The sequence below is a fragment of the Puma concolor genome, chromosome B4 (assembly GCF_028749965.1).
Source record: "Puma concolor isolate L17-30 chromosome B4, mPumCon1.1.hap2, whole genome shotgun sequence".
NCBI classification, from domain to species: Eukaryota; Metazoa; Chordata; class Mammalia; order Carnivora; family Felidae; genus Puma; species Puma concolor.
In genome coordinates, this window is record NC_141673.1 from 96,729,813 (window position 1) to 96,752,013 (window position 22,201).

The 22,201-nt window shown below is 41.3% G+C and overlaps 1 protein-coding gene across 5 annotated transcripts in view; it reads left to right on the plus strand.

Annotated features, from left to right (window-relative positions):
* Window positions 1-22,201, plus strand: part of DUSP16 (dual specificity phosphatase 16) — an 89,459-nt gene that overhangs the window by 58,231 nt on the left and 9,027 nt on the right. For all 5 annotated transcript variants that reach the window (XM_086714058.1, XM_086714059.1, XM_086714057.1 and 2 more), the window contains 2 exons: window positions 5,039-5,202; window positions 17,493-17,652. In XM_086714058.1, coding sequence (XP_086570184.1) covers window positions 5,039-5,202; window positions 17,493-17,652 — 324 coding nt within the window. The remainder of the gene's footprint in view (window positions 1-5,038; window positions 5,203-17,492; window positions 17,653-22,201) is intronic.

Sequence of the window (22,201 nt, forward strand, 5' to 3'; positions counted from 1 at the left end):
CATCCAGATCTGTAGAGTCCAAATCTGCATGTCTACCCTCTGGTCTCCTTGTCTGCGTTTCTCTGCAGGCCAGGTGCATCTGCATGAATGTCTTCCTTCCTCTTTTTTTTTTTTTTTTTTTTTAAGTTTATTTATTTTTGACAGAGACAGAGTGCAAGCATGAGCTTGGGGGGGGAGGGGGGTGGCAGAGAGAGAGAGGGAGACACAGAATCCAAAGCAGGCTCCAGGCTCCAAGCTGTCAGCACAGAGCCCGATGTGGGGCCTGAACTCACAAACCGTGAGATCGTGACCTGAGCCAAATTCGGACACTCAACCAACCAAGCCACCCAGGCGCCCCTTATGTCTTCCTTTCTCTTAAAAACAAGTGTTCCAGCATACAGGGAAGAGTAGAAGCCACCATTCAGACTCAGGTCTGTCTTAGGGAAGCTCATATGGATTATACGACTTTCCATTTTCTACATTCCCAGGTGATAATGTAAAATCTAGGGATAGAAATTTGGTGAGATTGGATGGTGAGTTAAATCCTTAACAACTTTAAAAGGTATTTTAAAACATTTTCAACAGAGGAGGATAATGTGCCAATGTTGCATCTTCTTGTAATGGAATCTAACATGGAGTCTGTGGGACCATGGAGGGTTGTGACAGGGCCAATAAGATGGGTTTTGTATCTGTCAGCCATTTGTAACGAAAAGTTTGCGTAGAATTGTATTTTTCTTCCTATTAGATCTGGTTTGTAAGAGGAAGAAGGACATTTTAGACATATTTCAAAACTGAGTTGCTGATGAGGCCACAGATAGTTTTTCAAGAGTTCGGGGAAATCAGGCAGTGTCTCATCTGTTGTTAATTAATGAAATGAAACTGAGGTCACTAGAGTACAACGATGAATGAAAGGTCATTGAATGGAAAAAACTGTCAATGAAGGAGGGTGTTAGCAGAGTGGAACATTGTCCTAGATAAAGATCAGGGAAAATGTACTCTTTGGCTCAGGTCGTGTTTTCTGGAAGCGACTATGGTTTGGGACATCTCAGTCAAGACTGAGCACTGTATGCTCTGATTTTAGTGAAATCTGTTCAGTATTTTAAGGCTATTCAGGTTTGTGCCAGAGATTCATTGAAAAGATAGGTAAAAAAGATTTCTTTTTGTTTTATAATGTGTTCTTACCGTGTGTTATTGCTGTTTTTGTTTGGCTTTTTTGTTTTGTTTTGAGGTTAAAAACTGGTTTCCTGCTCTTATTTCTGTTCTCTTAGAATTTTCTAGAGCCACACTCACTTTTGAGATACTCAAAAGTTAAAAGTGATTTAGGATCATGGTAGTAATTAGTGATAAGGCCGGACCTCAAACAGCCAACAGTGACTGACTCTGTGGTTTTTGCCAAATTGCGTCCCCTCTGAGAGTTGCTTTGTGGAGGATGGCCTGAAAGTCCTCAAGACAGCTTTCAGTTTCACAACCACCTTGCACACTGTGATCCTGAACAAACCAGTGACTGTATTTATACTTTAACTAATTCATCTGTCAATTCTGTTACTGGTTTCATGCAAAGTGCATTTAGAGTTTCTTGTGTCTCTGGTTATGTCAGACCTCTTGCCTTTTTTTTTTCTCCCACACTGAAGCTTTTGAACCAGGTAGCTTTGGGGAAATGAGGCTCTGCCATCAGTTTGGGAGAGGCCCATGGCCATTTTCAGCCTGGTATTGAGACTTGACTGGTCACGGCTAGTGAGGGCAGGACCCCATAGAAATCAGCAAGGCTGTCCCCGTATCCTAAGAGGGAGTTAATCTCGTAGTATTTGGAGAAGTGATGATATAGCACAGCCATTGAGTGTATAGTCTCTAGGGCCAGACTGCTGGGGCTCATATCCTAATTCTGCCAGTTATTACCCTATGTTTTTCTGAACCTCTGTTTTCTTATTTGTAAAATAGGAATAATGATAGCACCTACCTCATAGTTACAAAGATTGAATAAATACTTTTAAAGTGCTTAGAGCAATGTTTGTCGCTTACCAAACATTGGTGTTTGCTAACATTAACAATTATTGTTAAGTAATTCTTTGATTACTTGTATTATTTGTTTATCTGATTACTTATAAATTTAAAATGGAATTCAACTGGAGTTTCCTTGGATTGTTTCTCTTTTCTCTGAGAATATTTACTGAAATATTGTTCTGTTAGATTTAAATGAGAGGCTATTACATGAACTGTATTAGAGCCACGATAGAAAAAAAATCTGAGAACGGCTCTGTGGAGAAATACCGGACCCAGAGAAGTTAACAGAAGCTTATTAATATTTAAACTCCTACAATTAAATTGTAATCAGAATAGTGCCTGTCAGTTATTATGTTGGGTAGATGTAAGGTAGATAAAGAACGATGAGACCCTTTAACACTTACTGTTAGAAGAACTACTTTCGGGGGGAAAAAAAAAAAAACACACCTCACCTTAAATAACTGTGTTATGCACTTAGACTGAAAAGGGACAGAACACTAACAGAAACAAATTCTAAATACTAATCAGTGACACTCTTATACATAGGCCAAGGTAGGTTGACCGCTTTCTTGAGGTTCCCTGTGGGTTATGCTCTATGAGCATAGGTGTAGGAATTGTGACTGGCTCCATTTCAGTACTTGCAATGGCCCTTGTGTAACATTTCCTCAACTGTGAGTTGCCCTTACTATAAATAGATTTTAGGCAGTGGGGGGAATGGTTTGGGAAACTTATTTGAGTTACATTAAACTCATTTCCTTGGAGTCTTTAATATGCTAATATGTGCTGTGATTCTCCCAGGGAAATATGATACGCAGTATTTCTCTTACTCTTTGGACCAGTATCTTGTCTGTCAACTTCCTGTAGGACCCTAGTGCTTTGGAGCACACTTTGGGAAATGTAACCTTAGAGCATTGCTTTTTTCGCTTTGTGTCTCTGGCGAATCCTAACAAGACGTAGCTAAACAAATAGCTGCAGATCCAGGGTGGAGGAAGGCCTCCCAGGTGAGGCTGGGTCCTAAATGTATCTGAACTCAGCCTGTGCTCTTTCTCTGCCGTCAGTCTTGGGGCTTGTCTGTGTTTTGCTTGCTGCGTGTGCATGCACAGGGCATGGTAGTGGTGGTGATAATCCTGAATAAGAGAACAGCATCAGAGTGTGAAATGAAAGTGGGTTTTGTGTAGCTGGTGGCTTGGAAATGGTAAGTAATGAAGCCATGGAACTATGCAGGAACACGTCCTGAGGGCCTCATCTATCACGTGAAGGAGTATGGGATTTCTGTAATGGAACTGCCTACCTTTCCATCAGGTTACCTTAAGAACTGCTGATGAGTAAAAACTGCACAGACACTTAGGTGGAGGCTAGGAATGACACTTGAGCATTTTGCGGGTACCATAGCTGTCACAGGCCCCTTGCCATCCTAGCTTGCTGCATTGTGGAACCTGTACTGAGTACAGACAGTAGACACAGGAGTCCAGCAGATTCAACTTCAGTTGAACATACTGCAGGGGATAATAAGGGATGACATACTCTCCCCTCCCAGCTCCCTGCATGTCTGCAGTTTTTGAGGACATGTTTTAGTTGCTTCTGGAAGTGGACTAAAGACTAACAGAATGTAACTCAAAGAACTGGAGATAAATGTTCAGTGAGATTTTAAGATCTTGTTTAGGGCTTGATTAAAGAGGTAAAAGTGGGGCTGCCCTGTCCTAATAACATGTTAATTGTTTTTTAATTAAATCGTACTAAAAATATACAAGTATTTCCTGTGATCCAAATCTCTTTGCTTCCTGACTTTGAACTTGGTGAGTAATGAGGGTTTGGCTAGCAGAAGATTTCTCTGAAAATTTACCAGAATCTTTAGATTCTGGGTTTGGATTTGAATAGCAAGGAATATTTATATTGGAAAACCCAGGGAAGACCATATTCATTTTTTCTTTTTCAGAGGGGGTGAGGGTGCCTCCAATGGTTGGGTAGATGTCTTGTCATTAAGAAATGGCAAGATGGTGATTTAATGAAGGTCACAGAGCAGATCATAGTAAGGACTGGACTAGGAAAAACGGGATTCTTCTGGGTGTAGGAATCTTGCCACAAGGCCTTCATGTACCCTAAGAAATTAGGGTCTGTCACCACTTCTTCATAGTGCTCAGCAAAATGAACAGTGGATCCCAGGAGTCACTGGTAATTATAGGAACCTTGATTAACTGTCCAGGAATTTCAAGGACTTGATGTGGAGAATATTTGCAAGAGTAGGGGCAGATATGTCTGTGATCCCTTTGACATAAAAAACCTACATAGTAGGAAGATTGAAATTTAACTCTAGCATTTTTAACTTGATCAATTTTATTTTGAAGAAATAACATCTGGCCTCAGTTCATGGTTGTTTTTGTTTTGTTTTTATATCCCCATTTCACCTCTCTGAATAGTTGTCTTGGCTTATTTGCTACTTTTTTTATTTTTTTATTTTAAAATATTTATTTTTTTTGAGAGAGAGAGAGAGAGAGAGAGCATGTGAGTGAGTGAGCATGTGCATGCCAGCATGGAAGAAGCAGAGAAAGAAGGAGAGACAGAATCCCAAGCAGTCTCTATGCTGTCAGTGCAGAGCCCATTGTGGGGCTTGATCTCATGAACCCATGAGATCATGACCTGAGCCAAAATCAAGAGTCAGGTGCTTAACTGACTGAGCCACCCAGGTGCCCCTGTTTGCTACTTATTTTAAATCCTCTTTAAGTTCCATAGGAGAGTATTCATTTGGGAGACTGGGGGCAGGGAGGAAATGTAGGGTAGGTGAGGTTGGAGAGAGGGAGAAAGAGACGGGTCCAGTTAGGTGTCCTCAGGGGTACGGCTCCCCATCGTGGTGGCCCTATAAGCCAAGGCTCACTGCCGGGCTGTATGCCAGGCTCCGTGGTGGACAGCTGTGGACAGGAGTACGTGTGTAGTGCTGTCCACTTGCATCTGTGGGATTTGACTTTTTTTTTTTTAACCAGTTAGAGTTATATTTGAGCAGTTAACGAAAGGCTGGTTTTTATCCTAGTGCATGGCATAGTAATTTTATGTGTATTTTTAGGTGGGTTTGCGGAGTTCTCCCGTTGTTTCCCTGGCCTCTGTGAAGGAAAATCTGCTGTAGTCCCTACCTGCATTTCTCAGCCTTGCCTTCCTGTTGCCAACATTGGGCCAACCCGAATTCTTCCCAATCTGTATCTTGGCTGCCAGCGAGATGTCCTCAACAAGGTGGGTGTTTTGAAAATATCCTTCATTGTAGGGTTTCTTGTTAGCAGCTGGAGAAATCGCGATTGCCCATCAGCTGTCGCTTCCAGAAAGGAAGTACAGCATTCTCAGTGTGACTCCCTGTGGCACTTGCATTAGCTTCTGGAGGGCTGTTTTGTTTGATGTTACTGATTGCCATAAGATGTAAATGTTGTCACACTTGCTTGTTCCTCAAAGATCCGGGAGACCTGGGATAGGACAGGATTTGTCAGAAGTGTAGCCGGATTCTCTTAGGGTATTAATTGTTCTGTTGTAGTCATTGGGCACACTCAGGAAGGCTGATACTTCCTAGATTATTTCACATTTGTAACTGTATTTGTTTACTGAGGCATAGTAGAAAGGGACTCAGGCTGAGCTTGGATTGAAGAAGGGCCTCTGGCTGGAGGGATGGGAGTGGGAATAAGATGGTGAGGAGAAGGGCTAAGAGCACGCACTGCAGGCCGCCCCGTCAGAGGCTGCCTGGAGCAGCTTCATTGAGAAAGAAGAGGGAGGAGCTCGGACTTGCTGAAAAGGTTCACACACGTGAAGCTGGTGTGCCCAATAGAGGAATCCATAGTGATCCAGCCCACCATATTTAATGGTACAGGTGTAACAGTAGTAGAACTAAGGTCTGCCTGCCTGCACAGCTTATATGCTCTTAACTGGTAGTGCTGGGAAACTGTGCTCTAACTTCCCAGAAAAGAGGTTTTTCTCTAAAAGAGCAATCAAAGATCTTAATTTACCTGTTGGTGACTTACAGGTGCTACTTTATTTGTTTATTTATTTTTAAAGAGAGAGAGAGCAAGCAGGGGAGGGGCAGAGAGAGAGAGAGGATCCCAAGTAAGCTTTGCCCTGTCAGCACAGAACCCACTGTGGGGCTCAGTCTCATGAACCGTGAGATCATGACCTGAGCCAAAATCAAGAGTTGGATGCTTAACCGACTAAGCCATCCAGGCACCCCACAGGTGCTACTTACTTGTAAAGGGGGGAGGTACCTTTTCTCCTTGAGTAATTGAAAGAGTTGGGCTGACCATAAAACTAGCTCCCAGATTGGCTTGTATTAGCACGTGAAAAGCAAAAATACTCTGTGTTTGCCAGCAGTGGGGGATTCTTTCATTTTTTCTTTTTTGTTTTTTCAAAACTCCCACCTCTGTAAAATTTTGCCTCGACACTGTTATTAATATCTCTGCTTTTACTGTGAGAGATTTGAAATTTGATAGTTTATACTGTTTTGGGTTTTTTTGGTGTAAAAAGATGATTTTATTAAAGCACGGGGACGGGACCCATAGGCAGGAAGGGCTGCCGATAGTTTATACTTTTATTGAGCCTTTCTGGTGGGGTCACAGTTCCTTTGAACACGTGATTATTGTTCTCTTTTAGAGATAAGCAACCTATGTCACAGAAACCAAAATTAATTTCCTACAGTCACATGCATCCCTGGGATAAAGCTGAAGATGTTTTAGTTAATCCTCAATCGGAAAATGAAATAAAATTCATCCTAGTTAAGGATCCTGTCCCGATTTACCCCTAGTTAAAACAAACAAAAAAAATAACCAGTCAGCAGGTGCTTTTACAAATAATTGTGTTATAGATCATTTTTGTTACTTTTGACATCAAGTTAAATGGCACATTCATTTTGCTATGTACTATTTCCAGGTTTAACATATGTGTCTGTTAATGACTCTAGCGGTTAAAATGGACCCTGGAGTTGAAGACATGGGGAGAGGATGGTTTTCTCCTTCATCTGGTTTCTCAGTGGACACTGAACAGGCTGAAGAGGATATGTACACAGAAGCATTGGGAGGAGGTAGTTGTGGGGAAGGAATACATTTATGGAAGCTCAAGGGGAAAACAGCCTGGGCAAGGAGGTTTTGTGGAAGACTGTCAGGAAACTTCTTTACAGCAGATGTAAAGGATGGTGAGAAGTAAGCATGCTTTGAAAATGGTGAGCAGGAATCCCATAGTGACCTCTGGATTCATTGTTGAGAAGAGTCCTAATGCTGACAGGGATTTTAGAGATCATGTAGTCAATCTCCTTTCCTTGATCAATGAGGAAGCTGATATTCCAGAAACATTAAGTGAATTCCACGACACCCAACAGATGAGTTTTGGGACCAGATGTGGCTCTGTTGAACAGATAGCTTGAACTGATCTTTCTCCTCAGCTCTCTGATTTAAACTTTCCAGGAGAAATAATATGCTGCTTCTCTTCCCGAAGATCTCCAGAGATGAAGATTTTGTAATGTTTCCTAATAGCACATACCTTTTTATTAGAATTTAGAAGCTGAAGTTTTTAAAAACGTAGATGATAAGACCACTAATTTTATTAGTTTTTAAAAAAATTTTTTTTTAATGTTTTATTTCTAAGACAGAGAGAGACAGAGCATGAGAGGGGGAGGGGCAGAGAGAGAAGGAGACACAGAATCTGAAGCAGGCTCCAGGCTCTGAGCTGTCAGCACAGAGCCCGATATGGGGCTCGAACTCACAAACCGTGAGATCATGACCTGAGCTGGAGTCGGTTGCTCAACCGACTGAGCCACCCAGGCACCCCTAGTTTTCTTTTAAATCAAGTGACACCAAAATATTTTAAAAGCATATCACAGAAACTTTATTAAAATCATATTTACCACTTAAAATGCTAGGCTCTTTATATTATTGCATTTAACCCTCATAATAGGATTAAGACATAGGTTGGCTCTGAGTTGTCACTTACCCAAGATTTTGTGGCTGGGAAGTCATGGACTTCAAAGCTGGTTAGTGGCAGAGATCATCCTCACTCAAGCTACTGTTCTGGCTTTAAGGCTTGTGTTCATATAACACCAGACATACCCATCTTCTAGAAGCTAGAACTCTCTAGAACAGGCTGTTATGAAGGACTGACGATCTAAACTGTTTCTTGAGTCACTGCTGAGATTTTCTTTCCCTAGTTTTCCTACAGCACATTCTGTACCAGCACTGTCCACTAGAAAGGTAATACAAGCCATATACTTAAAATGTTTCAATAGCTTTATTAAAAAAGTAAAAAAGAGCAGGTGAAATTAATTTTGATAACTTTATCACAGTATATCTAGAATATTATTTCAATGTGCAATCAATGTAGAAAAACTATTGCTATTTTATGTATTTTTTGTACTAAGTCTTTAAAATATGGTGTATATTTCGTAATTACTACCCATCTCAGTGTGGCACAGTTCAGGTGCTCAGTGGCCTCATGTGGCTTGTGGCTACCACAGAGGACAGTGTAGGTCAATACTTTCAACATATTTTAATTGTACTCAGGTTTCCAAGGCATAGCTCTTCCGTAAAAAACCGTAAGAAGTCATTGGTAGCAAAAAGAATACTTTCAATTTCTTTTCCCCTCACAACTGTACTTTTGTTTCTCACAGTCTGTTCTTTTATTCTCTAGTCTTTATACAAGAATTGGAACAGGAATAGCTTATTGTACTAAAAGTAGTTTGCCAGTGCCCAGTTCACATCTGAACTGAGTGGGATTTGCGCAAGAATCTCTTTGAAAGACCAAAGTTCTTGATTTTCTGCCTTATCGCTTAACATTTCCAGTAGAGACTTTAGTTTCACACTTAAATGCATGAAATGTATGATGGAATCAACCTGTTGTCAGTAGTCACAAAGCCAGAGCTGTATCTGCAGTAAGTTAGCAGTTCTGCTGCCCCCTTGCCCCCCAGATAGTGTGCTGTTGGCACTCTTGGTGTTGCTCATTTCACTCTTGGAACCAGCAAGGTTGGTTTTCTTGTGCTGCCCGGTTGTGTTGCCTGCCACTGGGATGACTGCCACTTTCTCTGTTGTTTTCTTACCAGAACTAGTAGCCTAGACACAGAATACTGCCTTCAGGGTTTCCATATGATCTAGGAAGGCAAAGGTCAAAATTATCAGTAAAAATACAACACATGGTGCTCAAGTTGAGTAGACAAGACCAGTTCATTCCACAATGATGTACAAGACGAGGTGAGTGACTGTTGAACTCCCACTACCAACGCAGCCTGGAGTGATGGTTGACAGCTGGCCTTGGAGGTGGGCAGTTTTGCTTCCCAGGTCTTACCTTACCATCCATATCACTTTAGCTAAGTTGCTGAATCTCAGTTTCGTCACCTACAAACTGTCACGATTCCTGCCTTCTAGCATTCACGTGAGGTTCAAATGAAATCACGTATCCCTAGCACCAAGGACAGTTCCTGGTTCACAGGGCCCTTGGTCAATGTCCTCAAGAGGTGGGGTATACCAGAGGCTTTCGTGAGTGGTGGATACAGTGGGTGTGGTTGATTGAGGAAGGCTGGATGGAGGAAGTAGGACGTAAGGTCAGTTTTGAAGGCAAAAGGAGTGGCAAATGCAAAAATATTTATTTGAATGGACTTCAGAAAAAAAAGTGACAATTCCATTGTCTAGAATTGCAGTGCCTGTGGTGATTTAATGTGATCTCTCTCCTCAGTCTAGCTGAACATGGGAAACTTGGCCAAGTAGAACAGTTTTATTAAGGCTTGTATATCAATCTGTGTTCCATTTATTATTTCATAGTCTGCAACAACAGATTATAGGACCCTTACTTACAAATTAGTCCCAACTACAGGGCAAAGTTTATTTCATTATTTAGGAGAGAGAAACTTTGAGAGGGAAAAAATTGTGAATGGAAATCATAATGAATAATAAAATAATGAAATAAAGATTATTTTTGACTCAAAAATGTTAATTTTGAAAGTTTTCTTAATTGTATATTGAAGCAAGAATCCATCCATCACCCACACGGTTACAATTTTTTTTTCTTCTGATGAGAACTTTTAAGTGCTGTACATTACATCCCCATGACTTATTACTGGAAGTTTGTCCCTTCTGACCATTGTCACCCACACCCCCCATATGTTCTCTGTATCTCTGAGTAGATTCCTTTAGATTCCACATATGTAAGTGAGACTGTATAGTATTTTTCTCTGACTTATTTCACTTAGCATAATGTCCTCATAATGTCGCAAATGGCAAGATTGGCAAGATTTCATTCTTTTTTTATGGCTGAATAACACTTCATCGTATACCTGTACTACATCATTATCCGTTCATCAATTGATGGAACACTTCTGTATATCTAGAGTGTTGTAAATAATGCTGCAGTGAACATGGGGGTGCAGATGTCTCTTCGAGTTAGTGTTTTCATTTCTTTCAGATACATACCCAGAAGGAGAATTTTTGGATCATATGGTAATTTTATTTCTGATTTTTTGAGGAACCTCCATATCGTTTTCCATAGTATCTGTGCCAATTTACCTTCCCACAAGCTATTTTTAAAATAAGATAAAGTGTAAGGGAACTAACATTTAATGAGACTCTTATATTATGTGCCAGTTATTTTGTCCTTATAATAGCTTTATAAAATGTACGTCATTAGCCTTACTTTACAGGTGAGGAAACTGAAGCTGAGAGAGGTTAGACGACCTACTCAAGATCATTCAGGTAACAAGCGGTAACATGCTAGGTTGTGCTTTGGTTTTTCTGGGTCCAGTACCCACACACTTCTCATTATTCCTGCCACACGGCATTCATCCATGCAGCAGGAGGGAAGGTAGGGCACACACGTAGGTGCATGTGCTGTTAGAAGGGTAAATGTGGTTAGAGGAAATATACAAAAATCTGCTTCTGACTGTGTACATTTTTCAGTACCCCAGGAAACAAGATCCTCCGTCAGCTGAGAGTGAGGAGAAGGAATTTGAAGAAAAGGGGAAATGGGTGGAACGGCATGTAGGAGAGAGGGAACCTAGGGAAATAAAACGATTGCTGAGGAGCGTGAATTGGAATTGAGATGGAGCAGCGTTGCTGAGTGGTTTTCTCTGGCTGTGTTCAGCTGCATGGGCGCAGACACAGACCAGGCGGGTGTGGGTGTGGCTTCGTGGGTGCAGAGGCAGACCAGATGGAGAGTTAGATTTACCCAGGGCTGTAATCTTGCTGGGTGAGTGTGAAGAATCCATAGTGGGACACAGGAGTTGAGGGTGGAGGCAAAGGAGTAATTTATAATGACGGACCACAGAATTTCACTTGGGCAAGGAAGGCAGACAGATACCATGAAGATGAAGGACCGAAAAGGGGGTAGAGTCAGAGAAGTGTAGATCCAGGGGAACGAAAGGATTCCAAGAGTGGTGGTGTGAGAGAGAGCGAGCTGGAAGGAGAGGAGGAAGGGTCGGGGGGTGGGGGGGGCGGTGTGAGGTCAAGATGAGGGACAGGCCAAGGTTGTTGGTATTGACCAGGACTGACCGGGTCACATTCGTGAATGGTGAAGGTGAGAAGTTCAAAGAACTGAGAGACCAAGGTATCAGAAGGATATTTGAAGCCAGAGAAGATTATTTTGCCAGTAGAAAACATTTGTTCACAGACTTAGCACAAAGTTGAGCTACATATTAAACGGCATAACGGGAGTGCCTCTGGAATCTTACAAACTGTGATGCTTAATAACGGGGCAGAGAAATTTTCAGTTGTGTAAAACAAAACTGAGCAAATTCCATAAATATCTCTTTTTAGTGTAGTAAGAAGTCCTTGACATTCATGTGCAAATGAAAGCAATCATTCTATAAAACAGACCCATTCTTCCTAATAGTAGTTCCAGCCCAGCACCATCATCAGAAACATTGCCTTAAGATGCCCTCGAGCCACTTACATGTACATTTGTAAAAACAATCTGGAGAGCAAGTTAATAGAATGTATGGCTACATGAAGCTTCAAAACTCAGTGATTCACCCACCTCTCAACCCTGAGGCCCAGCAGGTGCCGCCCGCCTTACGGCTAGGCTAGCAGTAGGCTCCTGTGCCTCCACTGCTGGAACAGTGTGCTTACCAGGAGGTATCGTGTTTGTTCTCAAACTTGTTTAGGCCAGCGTACTTGTTATTATAATTGTGCACATTAATTAAAATATTACATAACGCCCATGAAATATGAATGAGGGAAGAGTGTTGTTTTTCTATGATTTAGGTGAAATGTTTTGGGATGATCCAGGAAAACCAAATTGCTTTACGTCTTTTTTCTGTCTAAACTAGGAAGCAGTAAGGCAACTGTAAAATACCTGAGGGGCAGTCATAAACCAGGATTCTGTACTGATGTTGTTTCACAGGTTTTTGCTCTTCTGAGAAATGAAAGCTCTTAAGTAGTATATGCACTTGGTTGTGATTTGCTTAAGAACTCCCATCAGCTAAACCATACAAAAAAAAAAAAAAGAAGCAGCCATGGTCCAGCATCAGAAGTTAGTGAATGAATGTACATTTATTTGTTTTAAATTAAAGTGGTTCAAGTGTATATGTATTATTTTACTGACTTTTGCACTGATGTAGTTACTACCACCAGATTACATATTGTGTTCAATTTAGTAACCATTATTATATTTAAATTTTACATGGTAACATCTTTGGATTTTTGTTTGCCTCTTTGTTTTTAAAATTAGCCATGTTTTATTTATCAAGTCCCATCTTACTGCAAAAAGAATTTCAGGGAATAGTTGAATAATTGACTTAATAAACATTTTTACAGTAAAATTTTTATAAAGCAAGTTATATTTACCATTAAGATCATTTCCTTTTTCTCATTTCATGTTTAAATTATTATTTTTTCATATGTATTTTTTAGGTTATTTATTTTGAGAGAGAGCACGAGCTGGGTAGGGACAGAGAGAGAGGGGAGAGAGAAATCCCAAGCAGGCTCCACACTGTCACCACAGAGCCCTATGCGGGGGTTGATCCTGTGAACCGTGAGATCATGACCTGAGTTGAAACCCGAGAGTCAGATGCTTAACTGAACCCTCCAGGCACCCCTGTGTTTAAATTATTTTATCATCACTCAGTTTTAATATATTAGTCTTTTTCACCCTTCTCCTTTTGCCAGTTATTTAAAAATTAAAAAACTGCTGGGGCACCTGGCTGGCTCAGTCACAAAAGAGTGTGTGACTCTTGATGTCAGGGTTGTGAGTTCAAGCCCCACGTTGGGTGTAGAAATTATAAATACATAAATAAATAAATACTCAAAAAAACCTTTACTACTTAAATGCATCTTTTATGGTACACTGTTTTATAAGTGAAAAATACTTTTGAGATATAAACAGCATTGTAAGGTTGGATTATTGATGTATCTTAAATATGTCAGGTCAGAATGGTGCCCTTTGCACATTTCCGTCTGTCCAGCATGGCGGTGTTGCTGAAGGTTGGTGCGTGGCAGCAGTCAGCACAGGGCAGTGGACCTGCACGCAGGGAGCCAGTTCTCCCCCTGCAGCAGTAGATACCTGTGCAAACATGGCAGAGGCCAGCACTGTAATGCCTGTGGCAACAGCTGAGGTGACAATAAGGGGAAACAGAGCAAAATCAACACTTTGTGTAAGTGTCTTCAAATGTGTCCTGAGTTGCTCTGAAAGTCTCCTCAAAGAAGTTCAGGCCAGAGTGGTCCCTCTACTTTCTAATTTATTAATGATAGTTGAAATGGGCATAAAGAATGAAATTAAACTTTATATTCTAATACTTGAATTAGTTACGAAGGATGTGTATATGTAGGCTAATTCTCTTGTTGCTCCATCTAATTTGCTTTTTTTTTTTTTTTTAATTTTTTTTTTTCAACGTTTATTTATTTTTGGGACAGAGAGAGACAGAGCATGAACGGGGGAGGGGCAGAGAGAGAGGGAGACACAGAATCGGAAACAGGCTACAGGCTCTGAGCCATCAGCCCAGAGCCCGACGCGGGGCTCGAACTCACGGACCGCGAGATCGTGACCTGGCTGAAGTCGGACGCTCAACCGACTGCGCCACCCAGGCGCCCCGCTTTTTTTTTTTTGAATGTTTATTTTTATTTTTGAGAGAGACAGAATGTTATCAGGGGAGGGGCAGAGAGAGAAGGAGACACAGAACCCGAAGCAGGCTCCAGGCTCTGAGCTGTCAGCACAGAGCCCGACGCGGGGCTCGAACTCGTGAACTGTGAGATCATGACCTGAGCCGAAGTTGGATGCTTAACTGACTGAGCCACCCAGACACCACCCCTAATTTGCTTTAAACAGAACTTCAGCAAAGCATGGCCACTAAGGACAGGTTTTGGAGGTGGATATTCTTGATTTGAACTTTGACTCTATCCCACTAGCTGTGTGACTGCAAATGTTGTGTAACTTTCTAAGCCTCAGTTTCCTCATTTTTAAAATGGGGATCATAATAGTATCCATATCAGAGGGTGGTTGTGAGGATTAAATAAGACAGTCTATTTAAGTTTTTTATTTTTATTCTAGTATAGTTAGCATGCAGTATCGTATTACTTTCAGTGTATAGTATAGTGACTCAGCATGTCCGTACGTGACCTGGTGCTCATCATGATAGGTGCCCTCCTTAATCCCCATCACCTAGTCAACCATCCCTCCTCACCCCCCACCTCTCCTGATGACCATCAGTTTATCCTCTATAGTTAAGAGTCTGCTTCTTGCTTTGTCTCCCTTTTTTTCCCTTTGCTTATTTTGTTTCTTAGATTCCACATATGAGTAAAATCATATGATATTTGTCTTTCCTGGACTTATTTCACTTGGCATTATACTCTCTAGCTCTAGCCACATCATTGCAAATGGCAACATTTCATTCTTTTTTAATGGCTGAATAATATTCCAATACACACACACACACACACACACATATGCCACATCTTCTTTATGCATTCATCTATCCACGGACACTTGGACTGCTTCCATAATTTGGTTATTGTAAATAATACTGCTGTAAACATAGGGACGCATGTATCCCTTTGAATTAGTGTTTTTGTATTCTTTGGGTAGATACCCAGTAGTGCAGTTAATGGATCATAGAGTAGTTCTATTTTTTAACTTTTTGAGGAACTTCCATACTGTTCTCCAGAGTGGTTGCCCCAGTTAGCATTCCTGCCAACAGTGCAAGAAGGTTTCTTTTTCTTCACATCCTTGAGAGACAGTCTATTTAAATGCTTAGCACAGTGCCTGGAAAAAGTAGGCATTCATTAACTGTTAGATATTATTTTATTAATATGTGCCATGTACCATAATATTATTATTAATAAACCTCTAGCAAAGGTGCTCAGCAAATATTTTTTGACTGAATTTCGGTTAAGTGGCCATTTCTATAAACTGTAAGTTATGAGGCTACTTGTCAGAAGTATACATTGTTATGTTCTTTCTGTGGGAAAATCAAATTTGACAGTCACTATACACTTGTAACATGTTTTGTTCTTGGAACTGCCTTTTGTCTTCTGAAACTTCTAGGTCCTCATTACTGAATTGGGTGGAAAGCGACATTACTACTTCCCTTTACTTTTAATTTAATAAACCTTTGTAGTACTGCTGGTGGATAGGAGAAAGACACATAAGATGGTTCATTTCTTTAAGGACCACTGGCAAGAAAGGCTTGAAAGGCTCTTAACTCCAGTGACCCGCTGCTGTTCTTACATGGGAGATACTGCGGTTGATCAAATGGTAGTAATCTCAGTGCAGAAAAACAAACGTGACCTTTGCTACATGTACACAAGTTTAAAAGTTGTAGTGAACACCATGGAGATCGTCACAGCCTAGTTATTAACCTAGCAGAAGCACGTGAGAGCATCAGCAGACTGGGGCTCTGGCACCACAGAGGCGTCAGTCACTCCAGGAAGCTCACCTGGTTCTCAAAGCCGTTTCTTGACATCATCTCACAGGTGAAAGAGGGTTTATTAAGTCTGCCTTTTATGTAAGATGTATTTCTTGTGCCAAATGTAAATGAAGAGACTCAGGGAATTGGCATGTCTCAGGAGGGAAAACAGGAAGATCATCAACTGTCAGGTAGTTGGAAAAGATTTGGAGAGGAGGTGCCATTCCAAGAAAGGGAATAAATGACCAGCGTTGCTTACAAGGGAATTATTTTAGGCTTAGAACACATAGAACTAAATGAAGGGGGGTTGTGTAGGCTTGTCTGGAAAACGGTAGACGGCGTATCAGTCGAACAAACACGTATTGAGTGTAACTACGTACCCGGTGCCAAAGGTAGAAAAACAAGTGAGAATCAGTCCAAGATCTACCTCGCTATTTAATAGGAGAGACAAAAATTATCTGCTAATTATAACCGTGTGCTCAGTGAACAAAGTACTTTGGAAGGGCAGGGAACGGAATGGTTAATTATGCGTCAGTGGGAGGAGTACATAGTAAGGCTGATTTCCACAAAGCCAGCAAAGTGGAAGAGAGTCACCAGGAGGAGGAACAGGCACAGGAATGGTGTGAACGCCAGCATGGAAGCGTGGGCGTATACATGTCTTGTTGGGGGATTTGGACAAGAGCAGGCAGCGAGACGATGATGACATTAAAGTGTGAACAAAGCACTTAGCCCTTGTTTGATTGTAAGAAAGATCACTTTGGTTCTTGTTCAGTATATGGTTTAGAGATGAAACCCCGCAAGCTTTAAGAACTCCCTGGTGGCTCTGTGTGATGCTGGTGGTGGTGAGGGCTGACCACTGACTGAGCAGCAACCAGAGGGAACAGAGAGGAGAGGACAAATGGTGGAGAGGGGGAGGGTAGGTTCTACCAAAAGGCTGTGGCAGCCATTTGGATGGGGGTCGTGAAGGAAGCAAAATGAAAGGATCCTGTTTTCCAGCTCAAGTGTCTGAGTAAATGGTATTACCACAAACCAATTTTGGATTCCAAAGAGGAAACAGGTATTTGGGGCACAGAATGATACTGTGTTTGAGTTTCTGACATTTTGAGTTTGAAGGGCCAGAGGAGCATACAAATAGAGACATCAGTAGGTGGTTGGAAGGAGGGGCCGGAAATGGAAGAGGATCTGTATTTACGAGTCAGTTGTCAGCATGTAGAGCTGATAAAGCTCTGGCAGTAGATTCAGTCTTTCACAAGAGTGTTCTGAGCTCAAAGACTACCTAGGACTGTGTCTTTGAGAACAATCAACATGTTCGGTTTGGGAAGAAAATGTTCTTGTTGTGTGCACCTGTATTCTAAAGTCAGAGCGAACTGTCATGGTTTTATTTTGTATTCTTCGACTTCTCTCTCAGCAGTGAAGATAATAGAGAATTGGTTGTATTCATGATGTGTGTTCTTCAAGCATGCCATTGGAAACAGCTTTTTTTTTTTACCCTTAAAAACAATTCTGCTTGAAACTGAAGTCTCTAAATGTCATTGCGCTAGGTTTTTGGGTTTCACCGATTGAATTAACCCTGATTTCAAGGAAACTAGTAATTTTGATCATGATATTAGGCTTTCCTCTTCCAAAGTGATTGTGCTCAGTGTGGCGCTCACATTTTAATTGCTCTTTCCCTCCACAGGAGCTGATGCAACAGAATGGGATTGGTTATGTGTTAAATGCCAGCAATACCTGTCCTAAGCCCGACTTTATCCCCGAGTCTCATTTCCTGCGCGTGCCTGTGAATGATAGTTTCTGCGAGAAAATTTTGCCGTGGTTGGACAAATCAGTCGATTTCATCGGTAAGTAGTTCAGGGTAGTATTACAAGCCCTTTAAGGGTTATAGTCTCATGTGTAGGTGCACCCCTCCCCTCTCTCCCTTTTTCTCTCTTTAGAGAAAAGGAGGCTATTGCAGAGATTTCAAAAGTCTGAAAACAACACATGATGCTGCTTATCTCATTCAGTGGCCAAGGTGACGTGCCATGCTGTCTCTAAGAGACTGGCCTTGTGACATTATAGCTAACTAAACCACTGCCAGGGTTAAGCCTGATGGCATCTGTCATTACATATTTGCAAGCACTTGAAATCAGTTAAACTTCTGGGATTAAATTTTGTAGCCATTTCCTGAAATCCTATAAAAGACTTTTGGAAAGTTTGGTGGCGTTCCTTAAACTGTTTTTGCCTTGCTGCTATGTTTTCCCCAGAGAAAAGTCAAATCCTGTGAAAACAAATCCCATTACACCTAAAGTCTTTATGTCATGAGATTTGTAAGCTTCAATCCGTGTGCCAGTAATTTCAAGTAGTACCGGCTCTAATAGAATTCACACACACACACACACACACACACGCACACACACTTGGTCGTTTCCTTGGGGTTGATTGTGATAGGCTCTGATCTGTCCTGTGCTGTGTTGTTTGCTGGGCCTGGGCCTGTTAGTCCTGGAGCCTCCCGACTCCTAGCTTCAGGTGCTTTGTAACATTTTGGTGCCGCAGGATGAGGTCTTCTGGTGGTAAATTGGTGGTGGTAAATTGGCGATGTGTATTTGAAATGGGGTTTTAGTGGAGAGTAGCTGAACAGAGGAGGTACGCTGTTTGCTTTTGAGCAGCGTGGCACGGTTCACTCTTGATGTTCCATGTGAGAAGTTTTTCTTCCCCCAGTCACAGAAGCTTGAGCACCCTAATCCACAATTAAATACTCTGAATTGGTTACTGTAATTAAAAAAAGAACTAGTTCCTTTTAAGATGTGAAACGCTGTAAATTGAGCCCCTCAACTATACCCTTTCATCTGTGAGAGGAATTTTTTTTTTTTCTAGATAATGCTTTTGGAACATTGAGTAATTCCAAAACAGTTCTGCCTTTTTTTTTTTCTTCAAGATTCCAGATTGCTAAAACTTTTCATCTTTAATTAGAATGCAGTCTTTGAAATGCCAGAAGATAAATGGCTTAGATAATTCACATTACAGTATTCACAAACAAAACTCCCCAAATTAATCACCCCCACCATTGTACTTCTAGGAAATATTCAGTATATCATTCAGTTTTTGCCTCTTTAAAAGAGAACAAACGCTCTCTTTTTTTAACGTTATGGTTAATGTTCCCATTCCATGTCACATCAATCCAAAGACATTTGGCTCTAATTTCAGCTAAAAGTGCAGTTTCAGAATCTATTTAGAAGAGAACCTGATTCTCTTAACTCATCACAATGTCTAAGCTTTTAGGAGGGTTAGCAGAAAAGAGAGAATATGAATAACTTTGCCCCAACTTACTTTCTTCTTTCATGGGAGGTATTGGGGTCATCCTGCCACTTTTAATTCAGACAAAAAGAATTTACTGTGTTCCAACTTGGTTAAACACACCCAAGTACACATATTGTCATTTATTTGTAACATCTGAAAATATTTATACTCCTCATACTCCTCAGTATTTCACCTGCTTGTGCCTATTTCCTAGGGCCACTGTCCTTATCCCACCCAGGTCATTGAGGGCAGAGTGTCCAGCCACGTTTTGGAATCCAGTGCACAGTCACGGTAGTTGCTGGTCTCTAGGGTGCTTTACGTGAGGGTGGGTCATGGCTGAGTACACGCTGTGAAGATGCACCCTCATACCAGGGCTTAGAAACTTCCAGGCTTGCGGGTGTTTTTTCTTTTTATTATTTAGGTAAATTCCAGTAAGTTTCTGGGTTTGTTGGAAGGACTCAAGTGTTCATGGAGTTTTGTCTTTGTTTTTAGTTCACACGGGCAGCAGTGAGCTCGGGTTGCCTGTTTGCACTACAGGACACGCACCAGGTGGCCCCAGTCCCAGTCGCTGCTGCTCCAGGCTCCTGCCTCGCCTCTTGAGTTTAAATGTAGGCCATACAGGGAGGTGACTAAGGGCATGTACTTTGGAGCCAAACTGTATTTGAGTCCTGTCTTCCTTGGGTACTAGTTAAGTGATGTTGGGTAAGGTCCTCCGTTTCCTGATCTGGAAACTGAAGATAATGTATCACTTTATAGGGATATTGTGAGGATTAAAATAGATAACGTACCTAGAATACCTTGCCACTCGCCTAACTTATAATTGGCTCTTAGTAAGTAGTAGTGGTTGTAAAAATTAACATCTGAGAAGTCCTTTGGTTTTCTTTTTCTTTGAGCTGTCCTCTAGAAGCACAATTATTACTTCTTTATTTTTAGCCTTTGTAACTTCACATCTTCATTGGCTTCCCCTTACCCTTTTGTTATCCTCTCTGCCCTTTGTTAAAAGATTTTTATTCCCAAATAGCTGTGGTGGCAGCTTGTTTTTCTTCTCTCCAGTTTTCACCATCAGTATTTTTGTTGCCCCCTGTTCAGGAACCTGCTGTTCTTAGCCTAACATTCCCAGACCCTCCAGCACCTGCTCCCCACCTTTACAACCTTTCTGTTCCCTCCCTGCCCCACACGGCAGACTGTTGTCTGTGCAGCCTCATTACTCCCAGTGTGTAGCTGCCTGGCACACACACACTGCTGCCAAGAAATGTGTTCTAATGAACCAATCCAGTGAAATCACTTTTCAATCAGATTTTTAAAATACATCCTCAAAGATGTTGTGACTGTAAAAGCAATGTAAATACAATGCAGAAAATCCGAAAAACAGAGAAAAGGAAACCTGTAACTTCAGCATCCTAACACATCTGTTATCATCGTTTTATTTCCTTCCAGCCTTTTTCAATTTTTTTTAAAATATATGAAATTTATTGTCAAATTGGTTTCCATACAACACCCAGTGCTCATCCCAACAGGTGCTCTCCTCAATACCCATCATCCACTTTCCCCTCCCTCCCACCCCCCATCAACCCTCAGTTTGTTCTGTTTTTAAGAGTCTCTTATGCTTTGGCTCTCTCCCACTCTAACCTCCTTTTTTTTTTTTTTTTTTTTTGTTCCCCTCCCTCATGGGTTCCTGTTAAGTTTCTCAGGATCCACATAAGAGTGAACACATATGGTATCTGTCTGTCTCTGTATGGCTTATTTCACTTAACATAACACCCTCCAGTTCCATCCATGTTGATGCAAATGGCAAGATTTCATTCTTTCTCATTGCCAAGTAGTATTCCATTGTATATATAAACCACATCTTCTGTATCCATTCATCAGTTGATGGACATTTGGGCTCTTTCCATACTTTGGCTATTGTTGATAGTGGTGCTATACCCATTGGGGTACCTGTGCCCCTATGAACCAGCACACCTGTATCCTTTGGATAAATTCCTAGTAGTGCTATTGCTGGGTCACAGGGTAGTTCTATTTTAATTTGTTGCGGAACCTCCACACTGCTTTCCAGAGCGGCTGCACCCGTTTGCATTCCCACCAACAGTGCAAGAGGGTTCCTGTTTCTCCACAGCCTCACTAACATCTGTTGTTTCCTGAGTTGTTAATTTTAGCCACTCTTACCAGTGTAAGGTGGTATCTCAGTGCGGTTTCCACTCACAGAGTCCCTCTTAGGATCTCCTGCAGTGCTGGTTTAATGATCATGAACTCTTTCAGTTTTTGTTTGTCTGGGAAAGCCTTTATCTCTCCTATTCTGAATGACAGCCTTACTGGATAAAGGATTCTTGGCTGCATATTTTTCCTATTCAGCACATTGACTATTTCCTGCCACGCCCTCTGGCCTGCCATGTTTCAGAGGACAGGTCTGCTACTACCCTTATGTGTCTTCCCTTGTAGGTTAAGGCCCATGTGTACCTAGCTGATTTCAGAATTCTCTCTTTATCTTTGTGTTTTGCCGGTTTCGCTATGCCAGTTTCATTGAATCACTTAGGGCTCTAATTTTCCCCTCGTGGTCTAGTATTTTCCTACCTTTTTTTCAGCTTTATCATTTTCCGTAATTTTATCTTCTGTTTCACTTATTCTCCTGTCTGCTTCCTCCATCCTTGCTGTCATTGCACCTACTTTATTTTGCACCTCATTTACAACATTTCTCAATTCATTGTGCCTATTTCTTAGGTCCTTGATCTCTGCAGCAATAGATTCTCTTGTCTTCTATGCTTTTTTCAAGCCCAGCTATTAGTCTTACGACTATTATTTTAAATTCTTGCTCAGATATATTGTTTATATCTATTTTGACCAATTCTCTGGCTGTCATTCCTTCCTGGAATTTCTTTTGGGGAGAATTCTTCCCTTTCATCATTTTGGCTACTTTTTTGTCTTTTACGTGCTTTAATAGCTTGTTATGTGTCCTGCACCTGCGAGCACTACTATATTAAAAAGGGGTCATACATTGTCCAGGGCCTATCCCTTCAGGAGGTGTTTTTGGAGTGTGTTGTGTACTCTCTGTTGTTGTGACTCTGGTTGCTTTATCTCCCTATGTGGTGGTTTGGACCCTCCACCAGGTGTGCTTTG